General features: G+C 30.3%; 1 protein-coding gene across 1 annotated transcript; it reads left to right on the plus strand.

The window, feature by feature from the left end:
• Nucleotides 1–6845: 6845 nt before the first annotated feature.
• Nucleotides 6846–10095, plus strand: LOC133794864 (plant UBX domain-containing protein 4-like). The gene is made up of 4 exons (XM_062232293.1): nucleotides 6846–7089; nucleotides 8600–8864; nucleotides 9107–9202; nucleotides 9458–10095. The coding sequence occupies exons 1-4, from the start codon at nucleotides 6944–6946 to the stop codon at nucleotides 9821–9823; spliced, it is 873 nt and encodes a 290-aa protein (XP_062088277.1). The 5' UTR covers nucleotides 6846–6943; the 3' UTR covers nucleotides 9824–10095.
• The last annotated feature ends 12145 nt before the right edge of the window (nucleotides 10096–22240 follow it).

The following is a 22240-nucleotide window of genomic DNA, read 5'->3' on the forward strand; positions in this document are numbered from 1 at the left end:
GACTTAAAGAGGATGGTTGATGAAATTGATTGCCCTAGTTTTTAATCCATTGAATTTTCTGAACGTTGTTTATTTTCAGTTCTTGAAGTTAATTTTAGATTTTTGATTTAACAATTTAGTTAATTCTTGAGACTCAATTATCGTAAGCCAAATAGAAATAGGAATTAAGTTTTGGTACTTAATATACAGTCCTCGTGGGAACGATCTCACTTACTCTTTATTACTTGTTACGATTACGTGCACTTGCGTATCGATTTTACACAACACCCGCCCCAAACAGAGATTCAGCCTCCCCAAAATTGCAGACACGTGCCGCGGTCCAGCCTATGTGGTGCCGCGACCCGCCCTCGCCACAAAGCCCACCATGGCTCCCCTTTGTTCTAGAGGGTCGCGGCACACCAAGAACAGGGCCACAACCCGACCCATTCGAACCCATAATTCTGGATTTTTCCTTTAACCAAACCCAACTAAAAATAATCCAATTATACTCAAATCTTTCAATTCAATCCCCATAATCAATATAACTCCTTTCCAGCAACAAAACCTAGCTAATTACTAGATTAAAACTTATCAACAATCCCAAAATTCACTCTCCAAATTAACAAACATGCAAATGCTAAAGCCTCCAACCAAAACCACAGAAACATCAAGGAGAAATTGAATTAAAACCCTTACCTCTGAGATGATAACGCCCTTCAGCTAATCCCTAAGTTTCACAAGCTTAATCCTCCAATTCCTAAGCTTGATTCCTTCAAATTCCTCAAAATCCTTAAACCACCAAGAAGAGGGAGAGAGAGTTACGGGAGAGAGAAATAGTTCTGGTTTGTTGCTCTATTTTTAGTTTTTCCTCAGTTGAAGAAACATCTAGCTATGTCTTTAGTTAGGCACAAATGACCTAAATGCCCCTAGGCTAATCCAATCTTTCCAAAGCCCTCCAAGGGTAATTCCGTCAACTGCCACCACCCGAGAATCCCCGAGTGTTCCTCTAAATCCCCAACTATCTCAAAATAATGATCATTTAATTTCCCATTACCAGATAATTCTCGGTAATGTACTAAATTACTAAAATACCCCTAAGCTCACCCCGAGCCGGGTATTTTACCCCGTTGTGACTTTATATCTAACTTGCTCACCAGGATCGCATTGCGTCGAGTAACCCAAATATATCCACATAATAATCTGGTCTCAATCACACAAACTCAAATTTACAATTATACCCTCAGTGGGTCAAATTACTAAAATGCCTTTCTTATAAGAAGCGGGCCCACATACACATTTAACATTTCTAACATGCAAGAATAATTATATTATAATATAATTCACATAATAACATGCTCATATCATATTAACACATAATTAAAATAATTATTGCCTCCCGGCCTCCTAATCCAAGCACTAAGCCATATTAGGGAATTTGGGATGTTATCTTGCTCGACCACCGCGGTTGGGGATCCAAAGAAGAACTAGGGTTGAACCCTAATTTTGCCGCTTAGGCCGGCTTGTGTTGTAATTGCCATTTTTAGCTGTAAATGATCATTTAATGTTTATTTTGGGATCCTATGCATAAACTTAAACATTTTAATGAAATGATCATTCATTTTGACCAAAATTTTTAACTATATTCTGTTAATTATTTTTAGTTACACGTTTATGGCCAAATGACTTGATTAGCGAGTCTATCACTATTTAAAGTACACAGTGTAACGGTCTTGGCTATCCAGGGCGTTACATTATGTAGTATATATTATTGTAATAATAATATTTTATAACATGTGAATCTATATTAACATAATTATTAAATATTTAGTTCAATGATTGGAGAAGAAACTTGTTTATTCTTGATAGAAGATAAATGTTATTCTAATTTATTATTTATTTACACATGAGACACTTGTAGATAATGTATTTATTACGTATTATATATTATTGTAATAATAATATTTTATAACATGTGTGTTGACGTGGTTCTTCGCCAACAGGTAATTAAGAAAATAAAAGAAAGAGATTAGTGCTTAATAATGAACCGAAACAGATGAATGATCTTTAAATGGACTGATGACACAATTACGTTTTTAGGTGGTTCAAAGGTTAAAAATCCTTCTACTCCACCAGCCAATATTATTGCTATCTTTTGGTATTCTTTACAGGATACTTTGTTACATAATAGAATCCAACCCCTTGCAACTCCCAGGGTCTCCATATTTATAGGAGAGGGCACCTAGAAGTTGGTAAGGGGGGTCATCCCGTGACCTTCTTACCCATCATGTCACTTCTGTGACATTCATGATTAATTCCTAAAACCTGACAAATGAAGTGTGGTCTAATCAACAGGTAAGGGGGATAATGGGCCGCACGGCCCAACCCAGTCGTGGGTGCCTGAATACGCACGTTCATGCTGCGTGTCCGAGAATTCAGGGATATATCAGACACGTGATGTCTGATATATGCACGTTTACATTGCGTAGTTGACTTTATAAAAGGTCATAGCTTCCAACTCCAGTTCGTACCCCGAGCTAGATGCCTTCTCGACCTGCGGCCTTCATAGTCCTGACTCGGCCCTTGAGTAATTTTGGTGAACCTTTGGCTACCTCGAGCTAAAGAGGTAGGACCTAACGACGGCAGCTCCGATCATGGGGTATCCACGTGGCTGATATAATTAGGCCATATCTCAGCTCGCTAATAGCCCGTTGGAAAATCAGGGCGTACAATGTGAATTTATATTAATATAATTATTAAATATCTAGTTCAATGATTGGAGAAGAAACTTGTTTATTCTTGATAGAAGATAAATGTTATTCTAATTTCTTATTTAGTTACATAGTCATTCTATTTGTACACATATGACACTTATATATAATGTATTTATTATGTATTATATATTATTGTAATAATAATATTTTATAACATATGAATTTATATATATTTTTATATTAATATAATTATTAAATATCTAGTTTGGAGAATAAATTTATTTATTTTTGATAGAAGGTAAATGTTATTCTAATTTAGGGTTTATACATTTTTAGACCCTGGTGTTAAGACTAGTTTTGGTATATTTTATGGCATGTTTTAAGAGGCAATTTTAATCTTTTATTTGGTTTTGTGCGATATTATGCCGGTGTTTATTGTGTTTTCAGGATTAAATGTGGTTATGAAGAAAAAAATTTGAAATTGAAGAAAAAGCGCTTAATTCTTGAAGAAACGGTGTTAAACGGGCTAAGGAATGGAAGTTAGTGACATCGGGGGTCAAATTGAAGATTTGGTAAAAAAAATGCAATTTGAGCCGCAGCTCTATGCACTAGCGTCGCGGCCCTGAGAGTTACAGAGAAGGCAGGAACTTAATTTGTCATTTGAGTCGCGGCTCTATCAATTGGGGCCGCGGCGCTACATGAAGTCAGAGAGGAAAATTGGATCGCGAATTGCACTAGAGCTGCGGCGCCAGTCCGTACGGAAGCCGAAGTTAGGGCATTTTTCAAGGGCAATTTTGTCCTTTCGCGCATAATTAATTAGGGATTATAAAAGCTTTCTTAATGACGTTTTTAAGAAAAGATTAACCCGAGGAGACGGCTGAAGGCACATTGTGGAGGATTGCAAGCGGAATTGAAGAATTCATCACAGTTTTCTTCTTTTCTACTTTGAATTTCTGTATTTTGGATGCTTTTTATTTCTTCTATGGTTATTATGGATTTGATCATGAATTAAACTAGTTTTCTAGGGTGTTAATGGATTCTCCTGAACCTTTATTTTAAATTAATGCAAGTTTTATGATTTCAATTTTATCTTGTGATTTATTCAATGCGAACCTAATGCTTGTGAATGATTGATCACCATTAACATGAAATATATGATTTTGATTCGAAATCTGAGAAGTGAGAATTGAATATGCTGTAATTGAATAAACATAGATTTCATATTAGGACGAGAGTACCTGTGTGATCTGTGTAGTTTTAGGGTTGTTAATCTTAATGCCTATCTTATGTTTATTTATCACAGAGATGTAGAAAATTTGCATAAGATTGAGACTTATATATCCTAATACGAATATAAGTTATTATTGTTGACCTGCTATCACAAGAGAGGAATTGAATAGTAAGATTTGTGTTAAGGAGAATTAAAGAGGATGGTTGATGAAATTGATTGCCATAGTTTTTAATCCATTGAATTTTCTTAACGTTTTTTATTTTCAGTTCTTGAAGTTAATTTGATATTTTTGTTTTATAATTTTAGTTAATTCTTGTGACTCAATTATTGTTAGCCAAGTAGATATAGGAATTAAGTTTTGGTACTTAGTATACAGTCCTCGTGGGAACGATCTCACTTACTCTTTATTTCTTGTTACTTATTACTTGTGACTCAATAATATTTTATAACATATGAATTTATATATATTTTTATATTAATATAATTATTAAATATCTAGTTTGGAGAATAAATTTATTTATTTTTTATAGAAGGTAAATGTTATTCTAATTTAGGGTTTATACATTTTTAGACCCTGGATTTTGCCTCATTACCTGTCTGGAACCTGTGTTTTGACAAATTATTTTTTAGACCCTGTGTTTTGTAAAATGGTTCAAATTGGCCCCTAAACCTAATTTTGATTAACAAAAAATTGAATATAACAATACAATTATTAGGCAGAATGACTGTATTTTTGTTTTGAGTTGTTAGTTTGATGAATTATTTGTGATTTTAGTTAAAAAAAACTTTGATCAAAATCGTGTTTAGGGTTCTATTTGAAATATTTTAGAAAACACAAGGTCCAAAAAGTAATTTGTCAAAACACAGGGTCCAAACATGTAATAAGGCAAAATACATGGTCTAAAAATGCATAAACCATCTAATTTATTATGTAGTTACACAATTATTCTATTTGTACACATAAGACACTTATATATAATGTATTTATTATATATTATATATTATATGTTATTGTAATAATAATATTTTATAACACGTGAATTTAAATTAATATAATTATTAAATATTATTATAATAATGATATTTTATAATATTTAAATTTATATTAATATAATTACTAAATATTTATTCTAACAAAATTTTATATAAAAGATTATATATTATTATAATAATAATATTTATAACATTTAAATTTATATTAATAATATTTATCAATTTGAATTTGTATTAATATAATTATTTAATATTAATATCTAATTTTATATTATATATTATTATAATGATGATATTTTATATTATTTGAATTTATTCCATATAATTAATAAATATCTAATTTTGTATTATATATTATTATAATAATAATATTTATAATATTTGAATTTATATAAATATAATTAATGAATATCTAATTATAATAATGAAATTTTATAATATTTGAATTTATATTAATATAATTAATATTTAGTTAATATAATTAATAAATATTTATTTTTAATTTATTTTAAAAGTATATTCTGTTAAATATTTAGAATATTTAGTTAAAGTTAACAAAATAAATTGTTAAAACTAATTATTTTTGTTATTTACATAGGTCTATGCTAAAAGAAAAGTTTTTTTTTCCTCTTTAAATTCACTCTAATTTTAAAAACAAACGGTATTAAATTAATCAATGTTATTTTAAATGTAGTATTTGTTTGAATTTGTAGAGGTATTTAATATTTTTTATATATTTCAGTTGGGTCAGGACTTAGGACTTAGACACATACCTTAATAGAGGTTGTAGTAAGGTAATTATAGGTGCATGGAAATAACGTGTTGATTCCTTTGAAGTGAAGGGAAGGGAAGGGAATACTATGCATTCAGTCATTAACGATACATTTTAGCATACAAAAAAAACTTTGCTGTGTGGAATCATAACATTCCTTACCTATATTCTTGTACCAAATTGCCTTTTTAGTCAATTTATTATTATTTTTAACAAAAGAATAACATTATCTTGGATCGGTGATATTCTTTCTTGTTGATAAGATATTTTTTTGTTGTTGAGAAAGTTAGCTGTTAAAATGACACTTGATTTAATTTGTAGGTGTTTAAAGAGTATTGGCAACTTTTGTCAAAAAAAAAAAAAAAGTATTGGCAATAAAAGTAAAAGAGACTGATAATATATTATTTTTATATATATAGTTGATGAATATTTAAGAAAATTACATATTTATAAATCATAATATTGTTTTTTTTTGCCTTTGAAAGATATTATAATATTTTTCTCGTGGAAGTATTGATTTATTTTAGAGTAATAATATCTGGATTTTTAACCATAGCATTTATTTTAGACTGCCCCTATTATTTAAAAAAGTGTTAAATCAGCTCATGTAACGTTGTAGTGAAAAATTTTAATGTAAATATCATTAGAGTATTCTACGATAAGGGTTTCAAAAAGAGCCCTACCGATGTGGTTCTTTTGTATTTCTAACTCGTGATTAATGTTTTGTACGATTTTTTTTTTATAATTTTGTATATTATAATTATTTGGAGCGCAAATTTTTAAAATATTTTGAATAATTTCTAATACCGAAAACTAGGTTCAAACATACTATTTTTTACCGGCATAAAAAAATTAGTTACGTGTGCAATAATTTATTTTTAAACTAATTTTCAACTAAATAAATTATTTAAAATTTTTTAAAAATTTAAAAAATATTCTAAATAAATACAATGTACAAAGTAATAAAAAAAATCAACCAGACAAAATCTTATGTCAAACCTCTACCATAAAAATTATCAATATCATTATTATTTTTTCTTTTTGAGAAATTGAAAAAATATCAACGACAACGTGACATGGAGGCGCGTAGCAGTACTGACAGACGCGCTTAAAAGTGCGTGGGTTCTAATACTGAGTTAGAGAGAGAGAATAATAGAAATAATGGGCAGAGAACAAAGTCAAGCAATTTGAGGAGTTCCTTTTCATCCTTTAGAGATTGCTTTTCTGTGTTTATGTTTTAAGTGCTCAAAAAAATCAATGGCATCTAAGGACAAGAGAAGTTCAAAGGCTTCAAGCAGTAGAACTGGTGGTATTCGTACTCTTTCTGATCTCAATCGTCTTTCGGCCGACTCCGACAGCGATTCCGATGGCCCTCAAGAGTATTATACCGGTGGAGAAAAGAGGTACTTTTCGAAACCCTACTATACTTCATATATATAATATATATTTTTCTAATATTGAATTCTACTTCGGTTTATGAGGCCCGTGATTATATTTATACCAGACTATTATTGTTTTGAAATTAGGGTTTGATGAACATTAAGTTTTGGAGAAATAAAGAGGGAGATAGATTGGGATTGTTCATTCGAAATTGATGACATGTTTGATTGGGGAAATATTAGTGCTATGTGAATGGTTCATTTCTATGTGAAACCGTCAAGGTGCGGGTATGGCAGTATCATTTTAAGATTTTTTTTTAACAGACCTTAAAACCAGTGTCTGTATATAGACACATATAAATCTGAATATCTGAGGTTTTAGAAAGAAATTTATGCAGAGGAGAGGAGCTTATCAGTAGAACTTAGAAAATAATTTTTGACCTAAGAATTCATTGATATTAATTTGTTTGAATAAAAAGAACTTTTCACATGTGCTCTTTTAAGTTTATACACTAACTAACCTATTAAAATTTGCTATGTTGAAATTTATATGAATATATGTTCCTAAATCAATATATACATCTATTTCAAAAAAAAAAAAAAAATCAAATATACACATTATTGGAAAAATTTGAACACATACACTCTGAACAAAGTAACGGCACCAGCGCAATTCGGTTTTGTTTATATGCAGTTGAGGGGTTTATTTCTTCACCCCTACAAATTTTGGAATAGAAGTTTCGGTAGTTTGAAGGTTTTTTACTAGCATTTTCATTAAAATATCTATAGAAATGGAGGGAGGAATAGAAGTCTTTTGTCCCCAATTTCCTGATGGAGAAAAAAAGAGAAGCTAGAAAGAAAAGAAAAAGAAAAAAAACTATTTTTGTAACAAATTAAGTGACTTGTCAATTGGAGACAATAACTTGGGATATATATATGATGTTTTCCAGATTGGAACTACTGTGGGATTCTATTTAGATACTGGTATACATTTCTTATTTCTTTGCTCAAACCTTTCCTAAGCTCCTTCACAATCTCTCAAGACTAATGGGACAATCTTTCTGTGAAAATGAGTTTGGTCTGTTGGGAGGCTGGCCATTCTAGTTTCATGTTGGGAGAGAGAGAGAGAGAGAGAAGAGAGGGGGGATTGGGGGAAAGTATGACAGTTGATTTCTTTTTTCTTTACTGCAATCTTTCATGAACACAATCTCTAAAGACTACCGGGACTTTCTTTTTGGTATTTTCACCATTATGGTTTCATGTTAATCTTGCTATTTAAATTCCCATTATGTTCTGAATAAATAAAAGAAACAAGTAGATAGATGCTGAAACTGTCAATCAGATATTTTGGGTACATGATTGGTTTATTGCGTGGAGACTAGTCAGGAATGAGTGTTGGATGCTAGCCCCTCTGTAGATAGTTAAGTGTAATTTGTTTTGCAGGCTGAAATATTTTTAATGGTTTTTCATATTTTACATACCCTTTTTGTTTTCACTATTTTGTGGTTAAAATCTGTTATTTTTAATTCTGCAGTGGAATGATTGTTCAAGATCCGTCAAAGGATAATGATGTGGATGCAATATTTGACCAAGCTAGGCAGTTGGGAGCTGTAGAAGGGCCTGTTGTTCCGCCTTCAAGCTCAAGGAGCTTTACTGGTACAGGTAGATTGCTCTCAGGGGAAACTGTACAATCTACTCCTCAGCTTGTACACAACATTGTCTTCTGGAGCAATGGTTTCACTGTGAATGATGGCCCTTTGAGGAGTATGGATGATCCTGAAAATGCAAATTTCCTGGAGGTAATTTTAAAATTAGGTAGACTCTGAATAAATATTAGACAAAAATGTCATTTGCTGAAAGAATAGTGTTCGTTGTTAATATGCATAATGCGTTTAATTTTCTTGGGTTGATAAGTGTGTTCATTTGGAATTATTATTATTTTCTTGTAGATGATTCAATATACTTTTTTTGGTGATCTTAGCAATGATTGCTTTATACTCTTTTTTTTCCTTTTCTTTTTTCGTAATACAATTCAATGCAGAGTATCAAGAAGTCTGAGTGTCCAAAAGAGCTAGAACCTGCAGATAGGAAGTCCTCAATTCATGTCAATCTGATAAAGATGAATGAAAACTGCCCGGTTAGTACTTTCTTTGCTCTGTTTTTTCCCCCTTTGCTTTTCTCAAATAAAATGAGAAGGATGAAATTGAATGTCCAAACTTCGAAAGCTGTTGTCAGCATTTAGATGAGTTTGTTCTGCATTCAGGTTATTGACTATTGAGGTTGTAAAAGTTTTCTTGTGAAATTATATTGCACATAAAGGATGCATTTACCTGGTTATAAGCGCATTCAATTCTGGTTTTACCATTCAACGCTTCTTTTCCTCCCATTGCAGGAGCCAGAGAAGCGACACATTTCATTTCAGGGCGTGGGAAGAACTCTAGGCAGTACCTCTGCTTCAGCTGAGACAACCATTGCTTCTGCTGCTGTAACAGTCCCTCCAGCTGAAGTCATTCTGGATGAAACACTTCCCTCAACTTCAGTTCAGCTTAGATTGGCTGATGGAACCCGGACGATTGGACGTTTTAACTACCACCATACCATTAATGATATTCGTTCCTTCATCGATGGATCTAGGCCTGGGGATTCCAGAAATTATCAGTTGCAGGTGATGGGGTTTCCTCCCAAGCTTCTTAGCGACCCAAAGCAAACAATAGAGCAGGCGGGTCTTGCCAATTCGGTTGTTATTCAGAAATTCTAGCCTGCGTCTTGTTACTCTGGCCTGGCCTATGTGAATTGAGAACCATATAGAAAGGACGTGAAGATGTTATTTCAACTGAAGGGATGTGTTTGATTTATTTTAATGAGATACATTTAACAAAAAATGTATTTCTTACATATATATATAAAGACACAAGTTTTTTTTTTTCCCTAAAAAAGATTATTGTAAAGTGGTGTAGGAGGATTTTGGTTTGTAAGTTTTTTTTTAATTCTTTTTTATATATTTTACTTGAATAAAAGTCTGTTTAACCATTTTTGTCCTTTCTATCCCGTTTTCAAAGCAGAAAACAAATAATGTCAACATATATCGCTATCCGTAGTCGTCGAAATTGCATGCCACTCAAGATTGAAGATCAGTAGTCGTCAATCACTTTAATGTGCTTGTGTCAAATTACAAAACCCTTTTTTTTTGGGCTGAATTTGGCGATAAACTTTTGATATATAAACTATATTTGAGACTTTTTTCGTCTTTATTGACTAACAACTACCTCCGAGGCTTATGTTTAAAATTCTGAAAAAAAAAACATACCCCACTAATTAGGACTTCTCGATGTAACTCAACATTCGTGCTTCCTTGCAAATGGTGTCAAAATATAAAAGCAAGAATAACCCAAACCAAACCAAAAATCAAATAAAAATTAAAAGTGGAAAGTAAACATTGTACCTGCTTTTATTTTTATTTTAAGCTCAAGGTTCGCACCAAATAAGACTCTCATTTGCAATTAATTAAGAGTCCTCGATAATTAGTTATAATTATTTTTAAAAAATAAATTATTAATATTCCTGTGACCAATTTACTTATTGATCAGATGATTATGACCAAACAGAATCGAAGTCTTACATATATATATATATATATAATGCAATTTACTTGAGCAAGAAAAGAGAAGCAAAAGCATCAGATGACTATGGTTGCTAGAGTTTTACCTCATATCAAGAAGAGAAAAAAAAAAAGATACGCTGTCGGCCAAATTTACAATAAGAAAAACAAAGGCATGAGAAGAGAGTGTCTTTGAAGAGAGAATAGAGATCACGCCAAGCCAAGCAGCGTAATACAAAAAAGCCACGAAGGGTCGAGGTTGATTGATAGATAAGCTGCTATGCTGTGCTATATTTATTTAATTTTTTTTAAAAGGGGTATGATATTTATTTGCTTGCGCAAAAGCAAACAGCAATACCCCTTGTTTGATTTTTTCTTTTGAAATGAACCACACCACCAATTAGTGCGGTGCGGTGCGGTGAGAAACATCAATTATTCCTTCCACACCCCACCTTTGCTGTTTTTATCCACTGGGTGCTGTCCAACACCCCCACCTTACATTGTAATGTTTAATTAGTTTACAATTATTAATTTATTAAGTCATATCATCACATTAATATTTGCTCACTTTTAGTATTTTTTGTTAAAAAGTACTATTGCCTTGTGGATGAAAGGTAATAAAGTGATTTATTAGGTGGGGTTACCTCATCTTTTGTGGCGCATGAACATTTCCCTTATCTAAAAATCTACTATAGTTGACTCCATGATTAGTTCATAATCATCATCATCACAAAATATTTTTTTGATTTCCCAGTCAATTCCAGCCACAGACCAGACCAGACCATTCTCTCTCTATATATATCCCTTTCATTACCATGTATTTGTTGCCACTAATAACATCTAGAATGGTTATTAATTATGATAAACCTATTAATGATTATTAACTTTAGACAAATACTACAGAGAACCACAATTAATGTAGATACTATGAGGTCATTTGAGAATTTAATATCTTCTCTCTCATTTTTATTAGTATATGTGAATATGCTTTTTTTCCTTTTTCTTTTTTCTTTTATCTTTTCATGCAATTGTGGTTTGAATCCCTCCCCGAACACACTCACACTCCCACCCAAGGCTAGCCTCAATTGGCAATCACAATATGCTTGCATTGTTCTATTTTGACAACATAATTATAAATTTTTTAATATTTTTTTAAACTACAATTTTAAGAAAAATTTGGAAATATGTTTTTATTTTGTTTTGAGATATGACTGAAATTTTAGTTGGGAAATTTGAGTTTTTATGCTGTACTAAGTCAAAAATATGCTAGCCCTTCTAATCATTTAAAAAAATACCAAATTTTTTGACAATATCCAAAATACTCATTCCATAATTTTTCCATCCACTTCCTTTTCTCTCTTCCTCAACCCATTCCTCTTAACTCTCCACCTAGAAAAAAATTCGCGGGTAAGGTAAAATATAAGAGAACTCAATGTAATAGAAAATATTCATTACTTAGGACACTAAAATATTGCATTTCGAACAGACTTGGACATGATTTTTGAGTTTTTTTTGTGATTTTTTTTTTCAGATCTAAAACTTTGAAACCTGCAAAAAAAAATGGATGTGGTTCGATGGTGCTCGATGGGGCCTTAAAAATCAATATTTTCATGAAAAAATCAATGTTGCTCGATGGTGGTTCGATTGAGGTTCGATGCGATTCTTGCAAGATACGTAATTTTTCACTCAGGTGTCTGTTTTGAGTGATTTTTTTTTTATTTTGGGTATTTTTCAAGATCTACACGTTTTAGATGTATATATACTCATTTGGAAATATATAAATCTTGAAGAAAAAAAATGACAAATGCAAAACATACCTCATGTTCAAGATATGTTTTGGTATATTTTCAAGTTCTAAACTTTGAAAATGTGTATGTGAACATCTAAAACATGTAGATCTCAAAAAAATACCCAAAAAAAATCATCCCAAACGGACACCCGAGTGAAAAATTATGTCTTTTACAAGAATTGCATCGAACCACGATCGAGCAACGTCGATTTTTTCATGAAAATATTAATTTTGAAGGCCCCATCAAGGTAGCATCGAACACCATCGAGCAACCATCGAGTTGGACATGATTTTTGAGTTATTTTTCAAATCTGAAACTCTGAAATATGTAGAAAATTGACTTTGCTCGATTGTTGCTTAGTGGTACTCGATACTAGCTCGATGGGGCCTTCAAAATCAATATTTTCATGAAAAAATCGACGTTGCTCGACAATGATTCGATGGTTGCTCGATGGTGGTTTGATGCAATTCGTGTAAGAGACATAATTTTTCACTCGAGTGTCCGTTTGTGATGATTTTTTTTTGGGTATTTTGTTGAAATCTACACGTTTTAGATATTCACATACACATTTTCAAAGCTTAGAACTTGAAAACATACCAAAACATATTGTTATCCCCAAAATTTGAAAATGATGACGTGGCAATAAAGGTAACAAATGGCAAGGAATGGTTGGATAATCTGGCTTAGGAGTGGTCCGGTAGACTAGTGAAGATTTTTGACTGACCAGTCAAGTGTCATGTCCGACCGGTCATATGCTTGTCCGCCCAGTCAAGTGCTTGTCCGCCCGGTCAGGTGTTTGTCCGCCTGGTCAGGTGCTTGTCCGCCCAGTCAGGTGCTTGTCCACCCGGTCAGGTGCTTGTTCGCCCAGTCAGGTGCTTGTCCGACCAGTCCTGTCCTTGGCCAACCAGACATGTGCTTGTCCGCCAAGTCAGGTGCTTGTCCGACCAGTCACTAGTCTTGCCCGACCAGTGAGGAATTTTGGTTCTTTAGTTCTCCTCCTGAGTGTGATGTGGGGCGACTAGACAAAACAGTGCTACACAAAGGATCCCAATAACGGCTTCAACAAGAATCAGTCATACCTACGCATGAATCTCTTAGATTATCCCACAAATATAGTGTTTTGTTTTATTTTGAATATTATTATTAATTAAATATAGTGAGAATAGCGAATATGGGGACATCATTTGTACGATCCTGAGCCTATAAATACAAGGCTCAGGATATTTGTATCTGGAGAGAAATATTGTATTCATTTCATCTGCACTAAAGAAACTCAGTTGACTCAGGTTCATCTGATCTTGAGTATAGATCTATAATCATAACTCTAAGTGAACTAGGCTATTACCAACACATTAGGGCTGAACCACTATAAAAATTGTATGTGTCGTATATTTCTCTTGAAGGATTTTTTGTCATTGGCCAAAAACGCGGTCAACACATATCTTGAACATGAGGTATGTTTTGCATTTGTCATTTTTTCAAGATTTACGTTTCCAAAATGTGTATATACACATCTCAAATGTGTAGATCTTGAAAAAATACCCAAAATAAAAAAAAGTCACCCCAAACAGACATCCGAGTGAAAAATTACATATCTTGCAAGAATCGCATCGAATAACATCGAACCTCTATCAAATACTATCGAGCAACATCGATTTTTTCATGAAAATCATAATTTTGAAGGCCCCATCGAGCTGACATCGAGCACCATCGAACCACCATCGAACCATGTCGATTTTCTACAGATTCCAAAGTTTCAGATATGAAAAAAATCACAAAAAAAACCCAAAAATCATGCCCAGTTCTGTTCGAAATGTAGTATTTTAGTGTCCTAAGTGAAGAATACTTATTACATTGATTTCTATTATATTTTACCTTACCTATGAATTTTTTTTTCTAGAGAGGGAATTGAGAGAAATGGGTTGAGGGAGAGAGAGGGAAGAGAGAATGGGAGGTGGATGAGAAAAATTATAAGAGAAGTATTTTGGTTATTATCAAAATAATTGATATTTTTTTGAAATGATTTAAATGTCTACTATTTTTTTTTTACTTAGAACCCCTCATTAAGCATAAAAATTCAAATTTTCCCTTTACTTTGGGTTTAGATTTGTCAATTTTTTGTTTGGATCTATTTCATTGTATAAATATTTGATATGGTTTGTGCAATTTGTGATGAATTCGAGTTTATGGGACATTTGATATTGAATTAAGATTTGTGTGTGTATGGCTATTGGAAGAAAGAATGTGTGGTTTGCTATAATATATATATTTACCTATGGCGTGGGCTCTGAGTGGACATCATAGACCATACGACTCTGGTTCTGAGTCGATGCTGAAATGTATTTTCTAGTAATGTAATTAATTAAGTTGTATGAATATGGCACGTTTATATGATCACAAAACATTATATAACCTAGCTAATAATCGTTAGTGCAAGATTTTGTCTCAACACTATGAAGAAATACGAGGATGAAGCTTGAGACACTTGTCATTTGTTAAGCACTGAAGATCTAAATACTAACGTTAGGCTAGGTTCAATTATGCCATCATTATGTTAGTCTCTATGGTCTTCTCAGGTTACCGAGGAAAATATGAGGGGAAATATTGTGGTGGTACAAGTCAAGGATGTTACGATGAAGTGCTTGATCAATGAGTAATTTTTTTAAAATGTCCATTGAAATGACATTTCTTTCCATATATGAAAAGAATGACCATTCCAACTAAATGGTGAAAAATCTAATACATTAAAATGACATTCCAATGTGAGATTAAGCTATCTTCGGGCCTCGTGCTCTTGTTGTGAGATTTAGCTTACCTCAGGCTGATTGTCGAAGCGAAAAAAAAAAAGACCAACAACATATTTTTTAAAGTAAGAGATATCTCGACGTCAATATAGTAGTCTACCATGACAAGAGGTTTGTGGCTAGCTTCGCGTAGACCATTTTCAAACTCTATATAGGATGGAAAGATACATTCAGCTTGCACCACTCCTAATGGGTACTCTATTATATTTTTCAAAATACCTCATCAAATCTTTTTTTTTTTTTTTACTTTATTACCTCAAATTTTTATATTACACTATATATCATATTTTCTATATTTTTTTCTACATTATTTAAATATTATATCTTTAAATAAATTTTATTAATTAAAACAAAATAAAATAATTAAAAAAGAAAAAATAAATAATAAATATATACTAAATAGAAGAAAAAAAAGCTTATAAAGAAAAAAATTTATAAAATTATATAAAGAATATGTAAATGTTATGGGTCCGTTTGGTAAAAATTTTGTTTTTGAATTTTTTAAACACAAAAATATAAATATTATTTTATTTTTGTTTCTTTACTTTTAAAAAATAAAAATATGTTTGGTAACTATTTTTGTTTTTTGTTTTTAAAAACAAAAAATAATAAATGCGTTTGATAACTTTTATTTTTATTTTTTGTTTAATAATATAAGGTGTTGATTTGAAGAAAAGAAGAAAAAAAGAAAGGAAAAATTGAAAAGTGTTTAAAAAAAATTTGAAAGTGAAAAAATTCTATTTTCAAAATTTAATAAATTTTAATTAAAATTTAAAAAAATAATAAATAAAAATAGAGTTATCAAACAGATTTTATGTTTAATTATTAAAATTTCAATTAATTAAATAAAAAAACTATTTTTTTAAGTGTTACCAAACAACACCTATATCAATGTAGCTATGAATTAATTTGAGTTTGTGATTAGCTATTAGAAATATATGTATAAAAGAACGGGAATTTACTCATTTGGTACCCTATGTTTTTGCAAAATATCATTTTGGTACCCTCTGTTTTCAATAATGCTCATATGGTACCCTGTATTTTAAAATTATACATATTTGATACTGTTGACTGCGTTTTTAGCCAACGACGTGAGAACGTCAATAACGACAAGCCTTCAAGAGAAATAAAAACGACAACAGACGGTAAAAACAAGAAAAGTAAATAACACAAGAGATTTTTATAGTGGTTCAGCCCCGATTGTCGGTAATAGCCTAATCCACTTAGAGTTGTGATTTATAGACCCGTACTCAAGATCAGATGGACTGAGCCAACTGAGTTTCTTCAGTACAGATTGCAAAAATACAAGAATTCTCTCTTATTTCAGCACTTTCTCTCTCTAGAATAGACACTCCCAATTTTCTCTCTCTAGAAAGAAGAAGCAGAAGGAAGCCCCTCTCTCATCCCATAAACTCTCTATTTATAGGCCTGGGATCCTCAACTGATATCCCCTTATGATAGGGATATTTTATTATATTTATTACATTTAAACATTCAAAATTCGAAATGTAACAAACCCCCCATTTGTGGGAAGAATGAGAGATTCTCGCGTACGTTGTTGGGGTTGTGTCTGACTTAGTCTCATCTAGCTAGTTGGTCCACCTCCTACTCACTACCCATGCAAGTGCTGGTTGAACACGCATGGTGGTAGGATATGCATGGTGGTAGGACATGTTTTTGGTGGGTTGAACGTGCATGGTAGTAGGACATGCACTTCTCTCCTCTAACATGACACTCTCCTCTAGCATGTCATGTTCCTCCTTGAACCAATCTCCTTGCTTCTCCTCGGACCAAGGTGGTCCGAGGCAACCTCCTTGGCACCTCACCTTGGACATTATTGAGGCAACCTCACCTTGGACAACATTGAGGCAACCTCACCTTGGACAACATTGAGGCAACCTCCTTTAACATCTCCCAAACATGTCCGATCGAACATTGTATAGGCTCTCCTTATCAAAATTTAAGTCTCCATTCTCTTACATGAGACTCCTCCTCCTTAGCTACTTACCTTGGACACGTTCGAGCCAACACTTAGGAAACCTTGGGAGGCTTGCCTCCTACACACCCTTTGGGGTCTCTTAGGACCACATCCTCCTTGGGGTCTCATAAGACCACTTTCTCCTTGGGCTCTCCTAAGACCACTCCCTTGGGGTCTCCTAGGACCACTCCCCTTAGCTCTCCTAGAATGCATTCTCCTTAGCCTCCTAGGATGCATTCTCCAATTTTTGGGTATAACAGATACTCTAGGCTCAGATTTGATAGATAAAATTTTGTCTATATCATCAAACTGTCATCAGTTATATGTGATTAAGTAATTAAATTTAAATTTGGAACTTACCTAATTAATAGTAGTTTGATTAAATTAGTAAAATTTTATTAATTAAATTTGAGTTTAGGGTACCAAATATGTACGATTTTAAAATACAGGGTATCATATGAGCATTATTGAAAATAGAGAGTACCAAAATGATACTTTGTAAAAACACAAGGTACCAAATGGTTACCTACCCTAAAAGAACTAATGGAATAAGTTTTTATGAGTGTTAGCAAATATTATAAAGAATTTGTATTATGAAGACATCGTTGGGACTCTTAGAGTTCTTGATCAGTTAGTCTCTACTTTATTAAAGGAAAGATGTTCAATCTTTATCTTGGGGTGTAACAGTATTAAAAAATATTCAATAAGCTAGAGTATTTATTTTGAATGGTAAACATAATGAATATGATAATTAAACATAAACTATAATAATGATATTTATTTGTAAAATATATTTTAAAAAATCAATGTATTTTTAGAGTAATAAATATGAACAAAATAAATGTACACTCAAGAGTTCATTATTTCCAACACAAAGATATTATTCAATTTTGTTTTTTTAGTAAAGAAGCTTGCAGTCATCACAGCAATACAACACTAAAAATATAGGACCTACTTGTAAATACAAACTCCCAAACTATTAAAAATAAATTTACTAAACATGGGTAATATTCTTATTTCCACAAAACCAAACCTCCATAGCAAACACCCCACCTAAGTCAAGTTTGGCTTGTATAAAAGAAAAACATTTAATTTATGAAATTACAAGATAGTCCCCTAAATTCTCTCCCTCTTTCTCTTGATTCGACCACATCTAGGCACCGCGCCGTAGGATCTTGCCATGGTAGCTCTAAATTAGTGTGTTCCGAGGCTTGTTTTGAGCTTTCGAAACCACCATATATATTGAACTCGTTTCGTCCTTGGTCTCACTGATATGCTGATGTCCTTCGTCGTTATCCTTATTCCAAATCATTTTTTTTAGACAAATAATGGATTAACTCTGCAACTCAGCGTGCTTCAGGCGCTAACTTTGTCTAGCTATGGTGTATAAAGTCATAAGTCTCAAGTCTTTCTTAATTACCGAATTTAAGTTTTGACAAAAGAAAATATTTTCACTTAAAAATGTTCATTGCATATATTGCATTATTGTTATATGGATATAGTTATATGTGGTTTTTATGAGATAAGTATACGTAGAACTTTATTATTAAATTTGTTAGATATCTTAACTATTCACTGATGATTTAATTGTTATTGACGATTAATGATGATTTATGTGTATAAAGAAGATTATTAAGAGAACGATAATTAACTTCTTTAGATGCTTAAGAAAAGAAACAATAATTAAATGTTGGCATTTCGATTGTCTCAAACAAATTTATCTTTGGAACTAAATGCAATAATGGTCAATTATTGGATAAGTCCAAATTATCTTGAATTATTGTAGAAGTACTCCAAAACTGTCGTTGTGTTGTGTCTTTGAATGGCAATATACTCTCCAAATTATTTTAATTTTCACTGTTTTTTTTTGTTTGTAGTTTACCTATCTTTATTAATTTGACAATAATATATTGGACCATGCGACTAAAGAATAGTTTACATGCCCCAAACATATATTACACTAATAAGTAATTTTCTTTTTGGCAATAAACACTAATAAGTAATTGATTGCATAAATAAGGGAAAAGCAGTAAAAAAGAGAAACGAACATCTGCAGGGCTCAGCTTTATTTTATTTTTATTATTTTTCTTTTTTGTGCGGATGAGATATACCCCAGCCAAGCTAATATTATATATATATATATATATATATATAAATCTTCTTATTATAGTAAGTACGTAGATAACGCAATTTTTTTATTTTAAGAGATTTTATTTTTTAATGTTAATTTTAATAAAATATTTTTATATTTAATATAATATTTTTATATTTAACAGTAATTTGTAAATATTTAAACTTAAATAAAATAAAATAAAAAAATTAAAATATGATATTTTTGAGATATTTTACCATGATAATTATTTAAAAATAATAAATAATTAAACAAAATAAAATAAGATATTTTACAATGATAATTATTTAAAAATAATAAATAATTAAACAAATTAAAATATGATATTTTTGAGATATTTTAGCATGATAATTATTTAAAAATAATAAAGTCATACGTTTTATAACTTAAATAAAATTTAAGTAAACTTAAACTCACTTATTAGAATAATATAATATTAAACATATAATATAATCTACTGTGAATTAGTAACAAATTATTTTTTTTTAAACTAGAAAGAAACTTAAATTTAAAATCCAAGTGTAATAATTAATTTTACATTAAACATATAATATTTAATATTACATTAAATATATAATATATAATCTCTTATTGTTACTCCCAAATTCAAAAACTAGAACAAACATAAACTTAAATAAAAATAAATAAAATTTTTAATTAAAATATGATATTTATTTCAAAATTTATATGACATTAATATAAATTTAATAAAAATAATTAATAAATTCTATAAATAAAACTAAGCAAACGTACATATTGCACGTTGCTTGTATTTAGTATATATATACATCATATCGAGCTTGGTTATAATACATCTTATCCACACAAAAAGGAAGTTTGTTTAATTTTATTTAAAAAAAAATTATTAGTTATTTTTATTAAGTTTTTATGATTGTCATATAAATTTTAAATAAATAAACAATATTATATAAAAAAAATGACACAAACATGTTAAAAAAAATAATCCAAAACATTGTTTATAGTTTTTTTTTTTTTAAATATGATAGCATTTTTTATCACAAACTATCCTATTGAAGATATAAAATATTAATGATATTATTCAAATCACACTTCAATTTATGAAGAATAAACTTGTTTATTCTTGACAAAAGAAAATTATTATTCTAATTTCTTATTTAGTAACATAGTTATACTATTTATATACACGACACTTATATATAATGTATTTGTTATGTATTATATATTATTATAATAATGATATTTTATAACATTTGAATTACATTAATATAATTAATAAATATCTAGTCTTGAATTAAATATTATTATAATAAGAGATATTTGCGGCAAAAATACCTAAATTATTGTATTTGTTGCACTTAAGGACCTAAGTTATTTTTTTGGCGGCGAAAGTGTATTTTGTCCATGTGTCGGTGTAATTTAGTGCAGTTGTTTATTTTACCGTTAAGTTCGTCTATATGTTGTGAAATTTACTTATTACTTGAATACTTTTGCCGCAAACATATCTTAAACTGCTATATAAAAGTGTGTAGATAACATAAATTCTTTGTTTTAACAGTTTCTTTTGTTAACTTTAATGGAATATTCCAAATATTTAACGAAATATACTTTTAAAACTAACTAAAAGTAGATATTTATTAATTATATTGATATAAATTCAAATGTTATAAAATATCATTATTATAATAATATGTAATACAACACTACATATATAATAATTATATTAATATAAATCCAAATCAAATAATGTTATATAATATCATTATTATAATAATATTTAATACAAGACTAGATATTTAATAATTATATTAGTATAAATTTAAATATTATTATGATAATATTATATAATCCTAATTTTTACTAATTATATTAATACGAATTCAAATATTATAAAATATTATTATTATAATATTTAATACAAGACAAAATATGTAATACTTATATTAATATAAATTTAAATATTATAAAATATCATTATAATAATAATATATATTAGATAATCGTAATTTTTTTAAAATTATCATTTATGTTTAAAAATATCATAAATAATGTTTTAGTTTAATTTTTCATTGAATATGTTTATGTTATTTTTTATATATATAATGTTGCTCATTAATTTAAAATTTATATGACAATAATAAAAATAATTAATAAATTTTATAAATAAACTAAGCAAAAATGCATTGTATATTTTTATAAAACAATATTTATTTAATTAATTATGAGAACGTTTTGATTTGTTTTCCTCTTAATTTTCACAAAACACCCTCTGAAAGCTTATATTCACACACACATATGCAATCTTTATAAAAATTCGAAGTCATAAAGTTCATTAATACATGTAATATATACTATAAGGATTTGTGTAGTACTGTTCCACAACTCCTAATAAGGTTTAATAGCTAAATTAGCATGCCGGGAGAACATGAGCGAAATTTATGTGAATTATATTATTATATAATTGAATATGTTTCATTATATGTGTGTTTAAAGTCCTACTTTTAATCAAAGTGGTCATTTTCGTAATTTTGGTCCGCTGTGGGTATAACTGTAAATATTATGTATTATGTGCATGGTGACCACGTTATTATGTGGGTATGTGATATTTTCGGCATGAGTGAATCCCTTCAAGCAGTTTTAGCAGAAAAGTCACAACGGGAAAAATACTCGGCGCGGATCGAGCCTAGGGATATTTTGGGAATTTTAGTATTTTAAAAATATGAGAAAATTAAAATTAATGGATAGGGTATTTGTGTTTGATGGATATTAGTTGATAAATTAGAGATTTGTGGTGTAATTAGAATTTTAAGCTACACAACCAAAATGCCCTTGTTGGTGGAAAAAGGGCTAATTAGTGGGAGGGGTAAAATGATATTTTGACCCTAAATTTAGAAA

This window comes from Humulus lupulus, chromosome 8, assembly GCF_963169125.1.
Source record: "Humulus lupulus chromosome 8, drHumLupu1.1, whole genome shotgun sequence".
Lineage (NCBI taxonomy): Eukaryota > Viridiplantae > Streptophyta > Magnoliopsida > Rosales > Cannabaceae > Humulus > Humulus lupulus.

Excerpts from the sequence above, each read along its gene's own strand:
- LOC133794864 (XM_062232293.1), top strand. The coding sequence starts at position 6,944 with ATGGCATCTAAGGACAAGAGAAGTTCAAAGGCTTCAAGCAGTAGAACT. Across the intron at positions 8,865-9,106 it reads AAAATGCAAATTTCCTGGAG|AGTATCAAGAAGTCTGAGTG; the intron begins GTAATTTTAAAA and ends AATTCAATGCAG. Across the intron at positions 9,203-9,457 it reads AGATGAATGAAAACTGCCCG|GAGCCAGAGAAGCGACACAT; the intron begins GTTAGTACTTTC and ends CTCCCATTGCAG.